The sequence below is a fragment of the Geospiza fortis genome, unplaced genomic scaffold, assembly GCF_000277835.1.
Source record: "Geospiza fortis unplaced genomic scaffold, GeoFor_1.0 scaffold40, whole genome shotgun sequence".
Lineage (NCBI taxonomy): Eukaryota > Metazoa > Chordata > Aves > Passeriformes > Thraupidae > Geospiza > Geospiza fortis.
Genome location: NW_005054297.1, coordinates 18,189,198 through 18,203,886, shown reverse-complemented (window position 1 = coordinate 18,203,886; position 14,689 = coordinate 18,189,198). Strand labels below are relative to the sequence as shown.

Sequence of the window (14,689 nt, the reverse complement as noted above, 5' to 3'; positions counted from 1 at the left end):
ATAATGATCTCCATTGCGCATTGAGGGGGTCACACTATTTTATTCTTCACATAAATATGAGGCTAGAGAATGTCATGTCCATGTAGTTTTCAAAGCAAAAATGTATCTGCAAGTCTGATCTTGGAAAATATTACACTTATTTTGTCAAGGATAGGAATGGTTTTGAAATTAACTGTAATATAAAGATGAGCAGGAAAGCCAGCTATACAGGAACACACTTAATGACTCTTCATATGATCTGCAAGTAATAGGTTGGTAGAATTTTTTTGCCTCTTGTGACTGAATACACCTTCTCCACTGCCTCTCTAATAAAAATATTTGGATGATCTTAGAATTTCCAAGCACCCTGGAAGCACCCTGTCACAACCTACTCTATAAGGTGCACGCATAGAAGTCTTTTCAACATTAGAGGACATAAGGATTATTAGGGTAACTGGTATAAATCTGAGGAACAAAGACTGGGAGCACAAGAACAGGACATACTGAAACAAAACATGCCAGTTTGGATTCAGCACAGTTCCTAAAATGTAGAAGGGAACAGTCTCATGAGAGTGCTTCTGAAAACTGCCACACAATGTATGAGCTTTATGTTCTGTCATTTCAAATCAGTCACAGGCCACTCAGTTTAAACTAGCCCTGGAACTGCCTTTTTGCATCTGCAACTTCTTTTTGAACTAAAGCATGTTGGCATCTAGTATTTGTTAAACAGCTACACAAATCCTTCTATACTGCCTATTAAGCCACAAGCTTTCCATTAATTCCTAAGTATTCAAAATGCTGCCTACTTCAGCACTAAGGGTTTCACTGTTGATCGGGCTGAGGACATCTGGAATAGCTACTGGGGAAAGAGTGTTTGGGATTTTAAATTTATGTAAAACAGAGGACAGTAAGACACTATATGTAGTGAGTACCACTATAAAAAGAAACAGTCATCGATATCACCTTGTTATCAGTAGTATGGATATTTCCTATGCTTAGACTAGGCAGATGTCTTTAATCATTCAAAAAATGTTTCAAGCCATCAGATTAAAATGCCATTTTGGCATTTTAATCCAAAATCTGAAAATATCTTCTAAAGCCCTTATGGAAGACTTGGAACACAACCCAGATTATGCTACTTACAAGAGGTCACTGGGGTTCCAGTTGCATAATTCTTGTTCTAGATCAACTAGAATTTACACAAATAACCTTACTGAGGTCAAAGGGACCATCCTTATGAATAAGCACTACAGAAAAGAATCTTAAGTATGTGAACAGATATCTATTACTTGTTCCAATTGATTCAAATTAAATCTTTGGCATCATTGGATCTCTAGGGTACACAACAACAGGCAAAAGCTGCTGTTAAAATCTGCAGTCAAAACAGTGAAGAAACTTAGTCAAACAGTTTAAAATCCAAATCTTATTCACAGCAATGTTTCAAATCTACAATTGAACCCCCCCCAACTTAATCTTTTCATAGAGGACATCTGAACAGATTACCTCTTAATGAAAATAATAAATAACTGAGTGTATGACTGTAAAAGGACACAGTATTTTCATAGAGAACTAATTTGCCAATGGAAACTTCAAAAGAACAATGGAATACTATTAAAAACAATGTCATGAAAAATTAGGATGATTATACAGCATAATATATTTAAGATGCTAGCATTTACATACACATATAAGAAACTGTAATTTCACTTCACAGGTACATAAAGGGGGGACAGAATCATCATGCATGATGATTTTCATCATCTATGTCATCAGATCATCATATCAAGATCTCCAGCAAAAGACAAGAACCAGGAGATCATGCTGTAACTATGAGGCAGGGCCAAAAAGAAGCTCTGAAGTTCTTGAGACCACTTATCCTCTCAGCATCCCCAGAAGAAAAGTTACATATGACTGAGCCAAAATGTGTAAATTAATCTCTATTTGTTAAAATAACAGGAAATCTTGGGGAGTTATGAAATCTAGTAACCTTCTGGCTCTGAACTGAGGAGATTTCTTGCATTCTTGAGAAAAGAAGGGATGGACAACACAAGGATAGATAGGGTGCATCCAGAGAGCTAATGAAACTGAGATTTTAAAGAATTCAATTCATTGTGATTGACAAATAATAGCTGATTTCATCAAGCCAAATTCTTAAAAAGAATATAAAGTTATTATTCTTACAATGCAGACAGAAGGAATGCAGCAATTCTAGGGGCTGATTCCCACATGATGCTTCTTGGCTTTGTAGAGTAAAACTTCTATTCTGCCTGGCTCTAGAATACTTTCATATATATAATCATCTCTCTGGGAAAGCGTGGCTGAAATTGTGATTTAAAACAGCCTTGTTTTTGAAAACTGATTTACATCACTTAAAAAAACAGGGAATATTGGTAATCTCAAACACATACAACTGGCTACTACTGATCCATATTTTTCACCTTGCATGCAATCTCAGCTATGAATAATATTTTCTTATATTTTTCACTGTGAAAAATATGAGAAAGACAAGGCTGAAGGCATTCCAGAAAACTTTTAATACTGGTTCTATTCAGCATGCTTCAGATTAGGTTTGTTATTGATATAGCAGAAGAAATGCTAGCAGAAGTTGGGCAGATTAAATGCCAAACAAATACTTAATCAATTAAAACGATGAAAAACTACCTAGACTGTGGCTGTCTTGGCTTGTGGAGCAACACTTGAGAGACAGATAAATGCCATCAGTCTTGATGTGAATTGAAGGTCTGAAGAGCAGCCTTTGCTGCAGCCATCTGCTGGTCCTTTGAAATGCTTCTTTTCCATCAAACAGTAAAATGCCTGGCCTGAAGAGCACAGCTGGTATCCAATGCATATAAAGTAAACAGGTGACCCGAGTACAGGTCTCAAAATCAGTCATCTCTTGTTTTAATGCAGGATATGTGGGGAGTGGTGTGAGATTACTAATGACACCAGAGTCCTGGCCTTGCTTCAACAGTCTAGACACAGATAAGGAGACTCAGAGATAAGTGAATAAATTCATTGTGTTAATACATAGCAGAGTTTAGTAATCAACAATCAAATTACACCCATACATTTGCATAAATGGGTAAAAATACCTCTATTTTTAATTATCAAAAGCTGATTTCAAACTAATTCTGCAAATTATATTCCAATGCCCATTCTTCTACCTAGCCCTCTTATCCTACACTCAGTATAAGAGATGTAGTTCAGCCCTTGTTTAAAGCAATACTAGTGATGCAGAACTTAAATGAAAGATACATGCTCAATTTTCTTTGCTTCACATCTGTCCCCAGAATGCTGAAACCAGTCTTCTCTTTCTTCCATATCACTCTAATATTGTCAATACCTAAAACTCAGAAATGTACTAGATGAATTGATTTAGATTTTTTTTTTAATTCTGTGTTTATTTTCCTTGATGCACATGTCTACAGCCATAAGGCTGTCGAAAGAAACACTTTCATAAACATCTGCTATAGATGTTTTACTCCTCCAGGACATCAGGACTAAACCAAGTGTTCAACTCATCTGGGGAATTCAAATAACAGAAAAAATGCTTTGCAACCTCAGTTTCAGAGAGTGATATCTAGAACAACAGGACACTTAGGATCCTAGGAACAAAATAATAATAATAAAAAATTAGGTGATTATTTCTGAAGATGCACTTCAGAAATCTTCATCAGTTTATCACTTCTTATGAGAAACTTAGACAACAAAATTTACCTCCACTGGTTTCAAACTAGCAAATACAAATTTCTCTGTTGAAATAGATACAGTTATTGCTCCTGTATCTGCGGTATGGTACAAAGAAGCAGCATCTCTTGAGACTGTAATAATGCAACAATATTGAGTAACCTGAATGCTTCTATTTTCATATATACTTTTAAGGGGTTTAACCTTTCTCTGAGTAGGAGTGTTTACAAAATGTCACTCAGCGAGTCATAGCACACTTCTGCTTGCTCCTAAAGTTTCAACAGATAAGCACTGAAATTCAGTGAAACAGGAGCACAAACAGCAAGATACATTAACTTGGACCACACAAGCTCCCTCTGGGCTGTGTATTTCCATACTTTGTGACAAAATACAGTAGTACATGTAGGCTAGACAGATACCCCATATGCACAGTATTTCTTCTTTACTACCTCTTAAGAAGAGATGATTACCTGATCTTACCTCATTCTCCTTCACATACATAAACCCAGATGCAGAGGGAGAGTTGCACACCTTTCTAAGTGTATTTGTTTTTTGAGAGTTTCTCTGGCAACTTTAAACACTGCTGGCAGGCCTAATCTGCAGTCTGAGAGCATCCCTTGAGGATACAGCTTGACATACAACCTATAAGCTGCAGGTACAAAAGTATTTTAACTCCTATACAAAGTCATGTAGAGCTTGCCGATCTAAAATAATTTAAAAAATGAAAATACTATCCTGCATAGTATACTGAAAGTTAATTTTCTATGTGAGAGAAATTCTAACTTTTGCAAATATTATGATATATAGCACTAAAGGGATCATAATATTTGGCATTAGCTAGAACAGTTTCATAGTTTTAAACTGAGATCTGAGTCTGAAAAGAAATATTTTTTAAACATATAGCTGCAGCCTTTATTTCTAATCTTAGTTCATGGCATCTTCATTTTGGGAACTCACCTGATGCAGATTTTTACACCATCTCACATGCTGATTTGTACTCTAGTTTTAGGTATGTATTTTATCAAGGATCTACAAAACCCACTGGCTCCACCACACAATTGTGATGCCAAATACACCCCCCTTCATTAGAATTTATTTTAAAATTGAACACCACAGAAAATGTCAGCTGCATTTTGCAGATAAGAGATCCATAAAGGAATACAGCTTGAAAAGATGGCTACATGCCTTTATGATCTCTGTGATCAACTGAAATTTTTCTCCTTTTATTCAGAGCAGCCCAGTCGCCAAATTTCTGATAGTGCTTCTCACATACTGAAATCAAGGAGAAAGCAGAAAACTAAGTGCAGAATTGCCAAATAAGCCACAGATACTTTTCTGATTTTTTCAGCTTGAAGTGAAACTAAACAAGATTCTAAATTAAAAGGAAAATGCAAAATGTGTTTTGACTTTTAAAATTCTAAAAAAAGCAGCTAGAAGATTAATTAATTTTTAGGTTTTTTTTATTCAACTTTGAGTATTATTTTTAATCATAAAAAGGCATTTTCCCTAATCCTTATTAGCTATCATACTTTCTGTCTGAGAGATTTATCTGCCCATATATAATGCATCATATTCTAACAGGCTGAGCAACTATTTTTAAGTGAAAAGATAACAGATGCAAAAGTTGAATTGGCCACACCTACACACCTACACCTGTTCTGCTGTTTGACAGTATCCTTTGATGCCCACATTTAAAAGACTTGCAATATCTTCATATCTACCCTATCTACCAGAAAAAGCCGTGGCTCAGCTTTCCTTACTGTTTCTGACATGGATTCTTTGCTGTGGCTCTTGCTTGAACTGACTTGTCTTACTTGACAAAAATCACTGAGTAGCAGACTGGTTCTTCTAAAGGTTAAAGCAACTTTTTTTTTTCTCAAAATGTTCTAAATTTTATGCAGTCTAAAAGAAGGATTTAAGATGACAGTTTTGTGTCTAGTCTTGAGGAGGAAGTGTCGTTAATGCTTCTGTGCTCCTATTTTTTAATGGAGAGAATTCAAAAGGAGCATTGCAGATTGTTGCCATATAATTTAACAGAGCTTTGTTCTGATCAAAAATTTTACTTGGCATTTGAAGGGGGAGACAGACATATTACAACTTGAAAGTTACCCTATTTTTAATGCACATACTTATGTCTTCCAGAGTAGAGACCTGGTTGAAGGTGATGTCCCAAAAGAACCTCAGCCTGGAAAAGCAGAGGTGTTATTACTATTGACAACAGGGCTGTAAATGGACTTTTTAATTTACAAGATAGTGCTGTATTTACTTCAGAGTAGCCTCAATGATTCCCGTAGAACTAGACGAACATAAATATGCCATGATGGGATTTTCCCTCAGACAAAGCTTTGAGGCAGACATGCCTAGACCTACAGCAATCTGTACATCCACTTCAAACACAGATAAGCTGTTATACTGCTAGATATACTAGAATAATTATCTTTTTAAACAGAAAAATCCTCATGTGGCTAGGTAAAGCAGAGCAGAAATTACAAAGCCTAGTAGGTATTCACTGCTGCTTTCTTGTGCCCAGGCTTATTTTATATGACTCAGGGAGTTTCTGAATGGTGGCAAACCCTGCTCAGACTCCTCTGGTCCTGCACTGTGTGACTGACACTACAATTTCTCCTAGGTGAGATCAGCATAAAGAATTTTCATTTCAGTAGGTGCAACGTATAGGGGAAACAGATGGACCTAGAAGTTCAGTGCCCCATGATGTTTCATGCGGAGGTTCTTGACAAAGAATTTATAGACCCATTTTCTTTAAAAAGCTCTGTTGCACAGGACACAGAGGAGATGCCAGTGCCCAGCTTAGCAGAAAGCACTGACTGACAAAATGTACTTTTTGTGGCCCTAGAAAACTGACAGAGCTGCATTTAAGCTCCACCCAACCCAACCCAACCCAACCCAACCTATCCATAAGTTGATTCTTCCAGCATCTATAGCAGCATAACCCTCTAATGCAATCCTCTCTAGGAAGAGCCCCTTGAGCAGATGCATCACCTACAGTACACTAATTTCCTATGTTGCATTTGCACTCTGTAAAGTGCTCACAGAGGAATAAAGAAGTCTGCCTTCCATCTCGGCTAAGTAATTTTTTTTTTCCAATAACCTTCCAAGACCTTCAGTTTTTGTTCATTTCTGTTTTGGTCCATGTGACAGGTAGTTTTACCCAGAAAACACAAGATCTAACTTTGGTAATGTAAGTATAACTAAACAGATGGTTATTAAGTGATTCATGAAGATCTAAAATAAAAGATGGAAAAATTAAATATACCACATGGCATTCTGCAGCCTGTGAAGAAGGAAGAACTGTAGACTTGTGTCCCAAATCCTTTGAAGACATCTTTGAAGTGTCTGGAGAAATACTAGGTGGATGATCTTGGATTTCAGGCTCTGCTTTATTGTCGGGGGTGGGAACTATTTGAACGGAAAGAGATGCTGTGTGTATCTCAGGCATGGGGTTACAGGCAGGTGAGACAGGCCTTTGTGAAAACACTGGCTCTTCAACAGGCTTGAGCTGTTGCTGAGAATGACAAGGAATGCTACTTGCTGGGTCACGGGTCCGGGTTAATTTCAGGGTAGATATCTTACGTTTTTGGGACTGTTGCCTCTGGCCTTGATGGAGAGTGGTGCTAATGCCAGCTACTGCGCCTGTGTCTGCGCTGGAGACTGAGGGCAGGGGCTTAATGATTTTCTGTGCATAGGACACACTTGTGTTAGATATTTGAGAAGACATTGTCTCCTGCACAAAGGTCTCACTAGTGTAATAGGCAGTATCTGAGAGGAGGTGTTTAGCTGGGCCAGCAGTTCCTGCCTGGAGATTAATTTCGTTCTCGTGATTAGTTACTCTTGCTTTCCGAAAGCTTTCTTTTCTAGGAGGTGGCAGAGGTGCCTTATTTGCCAAAAGCATCCACATACAGCAAAATAACATTGAAGAAGAAACAGAAAGAAAGTAAATGTTAGTAGGAGATATAGTTCAGTTTTACTTTTATATTTAAACAAAGGAACTAGCAAATTAAAGGGCTTCATCTCAACATTGCTAAATTCAATGGACAACTACATTGGTCAGGTTCCCACCACCATTTCCTGTGCAACTTCTGTTTAAAAAGCCACATGTTCCATTTGCTCAGACCAAAGTGGGATCAGAAAGGATCAGAAGGAAGCCCACAATCATTCATTTTCTTTTAAAAAACAATTATTACACTGAAAAAGAATTATTGCTGCGAAAGCATTCAGGTATGTAAATACTCCATGATCTTAGATAGCAAGCAATTATTCACAGGTAACACACATATATAAACACACAGAGACTTTTAATATTTTGAATTAAAATAGTACCAGAGAGAGTATTAAAATTGGTATTTTTTTTGACAGATAAAGATGTTTCCAAGTGTGGGGGTGTTTTTTTTGTTTATGTTGTGTGGTTTTTTTGCTTGATTTCTTTTTTTTTTTTTGTTTCTGTTTTTAGTATGCTCTAATTACATTGTTCTGCAAAAAAGGCAGAAGCATTTTCTACCATATAATTAATACATCCTAATTCTCAGATATTTTGATGACCGGTGCATTTTTCCAAGTGTAAACTGCTAATAAATACTCTTTGAAGTCTGGGAACACTCCTAGAAAGCTTTTACTTGTGTATGACCTAGTTTTATTTAGCTGTCTTGCTCACTGAAAGCAATTTCTGGTAATTAACCTGGGGGCATACAGCCTGTGTGCAGTATGCTTTATCTATGCAGCAAACCAGCCTTTAGTGACCCACACGAGCAGGTGATTCACACTGTCTGCAAGACATCAGACAATGTTTCATAGAGGTATCCCATCCATATGTGCTAACCCCCAGCAGTGGTGTAGCATTAAATGTGGTGTGTCCAGTTTTACCTGAGTTGGGGATTTTTTATCCTGTAGGTTTGGCCGCACGCTCCTGAAGCCTTTTGCTGAAAGAGATGAGCTGCTAGCATCTCCATTCAGTGTCTCTCTGCTGCCATCATTGTAAGATCGCCAAGCTTTTGTAAATAGAAAAGAATGAAACCATTTTTGGGTGTGATCAGTACATCTGCACTGCTCTCAACACAGCAACCCAGCTACTAAACAAACTGCACAACTGACAGTGATGCTGTTTTACCATGGAAGTTATAAGAACATGGCTAAAGCTGCCACTCTACAAAATATTAAGCCTTAAAATTTAGAGAATTCAAACATTAACAACAGTTCTGGTATTGGGCAGGTAGACATCTTCCCATGATTTTCATATAGACTGTGGATTTTCATACAGACTGTGGATTTTAACCTTGAGAGTCCTTTTGAGGTGCTGATGCTTCAGCCCCTGTATAAATCAGGCTCAAGTTTCTTCACTTTCAGATTACATTCTTGAACTTCATGGCTGTGTTAGATTTTGAAAAACATCTCAACTCATGTAAGGTTAGCTGGTCATGGCAGTTTCAAAAAATTTCACCACAGTACCCTAGTTGTTCCAATAGTGTTCCAATCTTATTGCAAAATCTAAATGACACCTCTATTTTCCTACCAACCATGGTTTTTTCCTCTATCCTCAGACCTGGAATGCCCTCAAAGCGTTGGCCAAACATAGAGGGAGATGTTGAAGACAAAATACTGTAAGAGGCTGGGAAAAGTGACACATTATGTGAGCAGGCTGCTAAGTGAAGGTGGGCAGAACTTGCAATCCTGAGTAAGGCACTAAAAAGGAAATAGCAAGTACCACTGAATGGTGCCACAGTGATGAAGCTAAAGGTGGCAAATTAGCAGTCTGTTTTTTTCCCACACATTTCATTTTTCTGACAACATATTCTGTGTTACACGAAATAACTGCCTTCAAATGAAATCTTTACCATTAACAATCAGAATTACCTAATTTCAGAGGTGCTTTCCTTGAAGAATGAGCAAGTATGGAATAATGAAATCAAATAAATAGAAGATTATTGCAATTCATCCACTTACATGGTATTACACTGATACATAAATAATACAGTGCTTCATTTACCTGAATCTGGAGACTGAGAATCAGACCCTGAAAAAGAAATATCCAATATTAATTTGTGTTAGAAATAAATCAAATTTGCAAAAACCACAGAAGTATTGATAAGAAACAGTTCTGCCTGTCTAATGAATATTTAGTATGTTTTACCTGTTATGAATATTTTTAGGTAAACAATCTTCATAAATCATTTTTTAAAACTAATCTAGCTTCTGACAATCATTTTAAAACAACACTCAGATTCCTTTCCTTGAGAAGAGTTTTTAAATCAAGTTTCAGTAAAAAGTTTGTAATAAGTGAAATGTCTTTTTCATGCTTTGTTATCTTGAAAAAGATACAGGGGGTGTGAGACCCAAAACACACATCAAGGGCAAAATTGATTTACAAATTTATTAATTTACAAATATAATTAATTTTTTTCTAAGTATTCCTGATTTCTTTCATGAATGACTACTAAACATAGGCAGAGAGGAATTAAGAACACTTTCTAAAAAGCACTGTAGAAGTAATACATCTGTCAGTGTAATAGGAAATAGACAACAGTGGAAAAAAGCCATTCAGCAGTTGTATCTCAGTGGTTGGTGGTGATACCTGAGGCCAATAGGTTTGGAGAACTCTGAACCCTCTTCACAGCTGTTAGTGTGACAGACATTGCAGCACGTTTGCGAGCACACCCACCGCTATCTGGAAGCACAAAACAATACAGACAGCAGCCCCAGACAAAGGGAGCAAGCACATGCAACACATCACACTGTGAGATATGCCAAACACACGTGAAAATAAACATGCAGTTAGGGAACTGCTGCAGAAATGTGTGAATTTGCAGGTTTGGCAGATTAGCAGAATACATAAAATTTCACAGGCTTTAAATAACAATAAACCTCACAGAGAATAAGTGAGGAAAGCTGTGCTTAATACTTAATCCACTAGGGAAATATATACACTCTGTTACCTGAAAGACTGCTTAATTACAGCTAATTAGCAAAAGCAAACAAGTAATCAAGATAAAGGCTTAAGCATTCCAGAATAATATTAATCAATAATCTGCACTGTAAAATAATTTCATTGTAGGCATTAGAAAGACACCATTCATAAACTAAGCTCATGTTTGATCAGCTAACAAAGTACTTTTGCTCCGTCTTTTGGATCCTTTATGCTCAAGAAACAAAATTACCAGTTTTCATTTTTTTCATTTTGATGAAATGAACTGGCTGTCCCTCTTCCCCTTTTTTACCTAATGTAAGTTAAAAAATTAAAAGAAATATATATCTGGAACTGAATAACATTCTGAGGAAATTACTAGAAATCTAAAATAATTTTTAAAAAATGAGGTATAGAAGAAAACCCTCCTTCTGGATCTTGTCCAACTCCCTTCTTTATTCTACTCCTCTCTCACTGGAGCTGTCATTACCTTTTATAAATACTCTCTTATTATTAAAAGATAGCTTTTCCACAACTTAGCTTTTTAGCAACTCTAGTATAGTTGTAAAAGAAAGTTAATAAATACTCTTAGCAATAATATTTAACTAGAGTATTTTTCTGCTCTTCACTAAAATAATTATTTTAATTTTAGTATTTGATACTATTGAGATTTGATTTAGTGCTTCAAGGAAGTCAAGAACTACAAGTATGATAAATACCTTTTTATTTCTGTAACCTATGACAGGGAGTTTTATGAAATTAAGGTCTTAATGAAGACCAGCAACCTATTTGCAGGAAGTGTCTGCCATAATAGCAGTGATTTGAGCCATGGAGACATCTCTAACCCAGGTCTGCAAGAGAAGTAAGCTCCTGGTATTTCTTTCCTCATTGCAATATCCCCCTGCTACTTTAATCTTTCCAATACTCCCCTGGCCACAGGCCCTGTAGGATATTAAGAAGTTGTTAACACTGGCGAACATCAGAGCCACTGCCTTAGAGGAAAGTGGTACCAAAGACTCACTGCCAATTCCAAGGTGCAAGGCAAAAGGCCAAATCATTTCAGCCAGCAGTAGTTGAAAGCAGTACATTACCTGCCATTAATTATTGGCATTGTACATGTGACACACAGGCAATGGCTATCAAATCTGTACATGTGTTTTAGTTTGCTTACATAAATACAGAATGGAAATGGTAATTGAAATCACATTTTCCATTCTTGTATTCCTTTTCCTCCACCATCGACATACAACAGAGGTAATTCCAATGAGATTTGGTGATGTGTGGATACTGAGGTTCTGTTCTAATCTGACTATTGGCAGACTTTGAAAGCATACTACATTTAATATCAGCTAACATGCAAAAGAATTTGTTATACTGTCACAGCCCTTATTCAAACAAAGTAGCAATTTACTTGTATTTTTTCAAGAGCAACCTTCCTGAATTTCATGGTAGAGAAAGTGAAAACAACAAGAAAATGACTATAAACATTTATTTATTTTAACTTCAGAAAATTCTGCTTCAATTTAGTTTTTAATGTAATTCAATTGAATCAGAGTTGCATACTTCATGGACCCATAATCTAGCAGTGTTTTGGCTTCATGCAAGAGAAATAAAACAGATTTTAACTGACTACATACAATATTTACCCCTATATATATAATTTATATATATTCACAAGTCTGTTCCTGCATTATTTATCAGTATCTGTAGAAAAAAATAATGAGATCTAATTAGCATTCAGTTAAGACATAACCTCATATATATATGACATTGAGTTTTGCAAAATTTCTAGCAGAACAGGAACGTGTGTGGCTAAGCACATACTGGTGCATGATGGGTTCCATCCTCTCATCTCTGTTCAGGCCAGGCTCCCATTAAGTGGAGTGTGGGGTATTAAGAAACAGTAAGGGAGATTGAATTAATGATCTTCTGCTCATTTCACTTGCAAACTACAGGCAATTACATAACATAGCTGTCACTTAAGGAACAAATGAGGTTATATGAAACATTCTATACAAAATGTTTGCATATATAAAAAATGTGGGCACAAATATGCTTACACACATTCACAATTCCTTTGACCTGAAAAATTCTTCAGGAGTCCTGTCTCACTAGGAATTTCTTTAACATTGAAGCAAAGGAGACCCAAACCAGCTAACTTCTGCAGGCAGTGCTAGAATATGAAGTTGGGCAATAACTCACAATCAAAACAGCTGCCTAAAATATAATTGCAGCTTCTTTTTCTCTTCCTTTCTTAATTGTTTCCACATGTAACCCTTCCCCCGAAATTCATAGCCCCAAGAGCTGCTCCCACTAGAGACAGCATCATCCTAAGTGAGCTGTACCTGTATTTGACAAATAGTCTACTGGTTGGGTCCCCCCCAAAGCCAGATGGAGACGATTCAAAACAACACCCTTTCATTTAAGAGCATGGGGTGGGTTTCTTAAAAAGACTGTTTCAAAGTTAGTAAAAGCAGTGGCATAAACAAAGAGGGCATAGATGAAAGGATGCTGACCTTGTGTGAAGGGGTGAGAGAGAGCCGCCAGGGGCAAAAAATTTTTAATAAGCTCTTAAAGCTTATTAAAGAAAAGAAAAATGGCATCCAAACATTAGGTTTGCTGATTATTATTCTATTCACTGAAATTGTGAATGGTATCATTTTTCCTTTTCTCTGCACAGTGAATTCAAGTTTAGAAGTCTTTAGAGCAGGGCTTCTTACTCCTTACTTGCATTCTGACTTTTTGAGGTAAAAATATAGCGCTGGGTCCAACAGTCCAGGACAGACCAAGCTGCTGCCTCTTTATGTCCCCAGGTCCAACCAGGAGGGAGACTGGAAATGCCTTCCCAGCAGACAGATGTACACACCACATATATACATGGCTGGACACACAGCTCCAAGCACTCACACCAACATGGCACAATGGCCTCAGCACCCTCTCCTCTCCGGCTGAAGCTCCAATAGGGACAAGGGCACATGTGGACAGAGTGGATCCTTCCAGCAACTAACTGGGCTCAAACATCGAGTCTGCCACTCATTCCATGCCTGCTCTCCTGTGACAGCCCTGGGACAGCTCTGGACCAGGGAGGCCCTTTGTTCTTTGGGTCACCCTAATTTGTGTTCTTGCCTGCCCTTGTGTCCCTGTGCTCTTCCAGGCATGTGCAGACAGACTGGCTTTTGATGGCTCCCATGATGGGCCTGGGAGTATCCTGGCAGGGCAGGCTATTACTTGGGTTTCCTTTCCTTCCACTCTTTATCTGAATTCCTTTTTGCATGTGCTGATGAGTTTTTTACCACATAATCTACACTGACAGGTAAACCAATTATTTGGTTCTTTCATGCTGCTAAAATTAAATGTTTTGGAGAATGCCTGGAACTCAAGCCCAGCTAATTTACTTCAGTGATCTGAAAGTGGCTTAACAATCTGTTCAGGAACTCTACACGGACCCAAGAAATTATGTTCTTGTCTCCCAGACAAAAAGTAAGAGAATAGTCCATGTAATGACTTCCATTAATAATTTTAACAAATAGATAATATTAGCAGTCTTCCAGAACTGCATACTTTTCACTCTTGGCTGTTCTTTATGTGCTTCATCTAATGCAAACAGCTAACTTGTTTAATAGCTTTAAAATTAGATGCATTTATCAAAAATGATCTGTGTGAAATTCAGCCAAAATATTTACAGATGGACACTAAGAATCTGTTTTAACTATTAACTTCTATCCATTTCTTATTCCTCAATGCAGTTACCTCTCCTCAACATGAGCTATGCATGCACATATGCTTAATGAATAATAAGGACATTTATCCTGTGTTTTAATCTGATGTGAGTTTCAGGGGCAGCTCAAGTTTTCTGTGAGTTAGTTAATCAAGCAATCAAGTTAAGGATGTTAATCAGTCTGTGAAATACCTGAAGACTTACTGAAGAAACCCCCTAAATATAGCTTAAAATATGATTTTGTTGATGATTGCTTACTCTGGGTTTAGAAACACACACACATTCTATGAGACTATTTTAAATTTATGACAACATTTGAACTCCAAAAGGAAGCAGAAGACAAAGTACCCTTGATACTTCTGAAAAACCTTCTCTATATCTTACCTCTGCTT

At 37.1% G+C, this 14,689-nt stretch overlaps 1 protein-coding gene across 13 annotated transcripts in view; it reads right to left on the bottom strand.

Annotated features, from left to right (window-relative positions):
• The window catches only part of SORBS2 (sorbin and SH3 domain containing 2), a 144,021-nt gene that overhangs the window by 60,731 nt on the left and 68,601 nt on the right, over positions 1-14,689 (bottom strand). For 6 of the 13 annotated variants that reach the window (XM_031058940.1, XM_031059091.1, XM_031059130.1 and 3 more), the window contains 3 exons: positions 10,250-10,342; positions 9,665-9,691; positions 8,545-8,669 (listed from right to left, as the gene is read on the bottom strand). In XM_031058940.1, the coding sequence (XP_030914800.1) occupies positions 8,545-8,669; positions 9,665-9,691; positions 10,250-10,342 (245 nt within the window). Of the gene's footprint in view, positions 1-6,940; positions 7,559-8,544; positions 8,670-9,664; positions 9,692-10,249; positions 10,343-14,689 lie in introns of all 13 variants that reach the window. The other 7 variants (XM_031058717.1, XM_031058756.1, XM_031058976.1 and 4 more) reach the window with 2 other exon arrangements.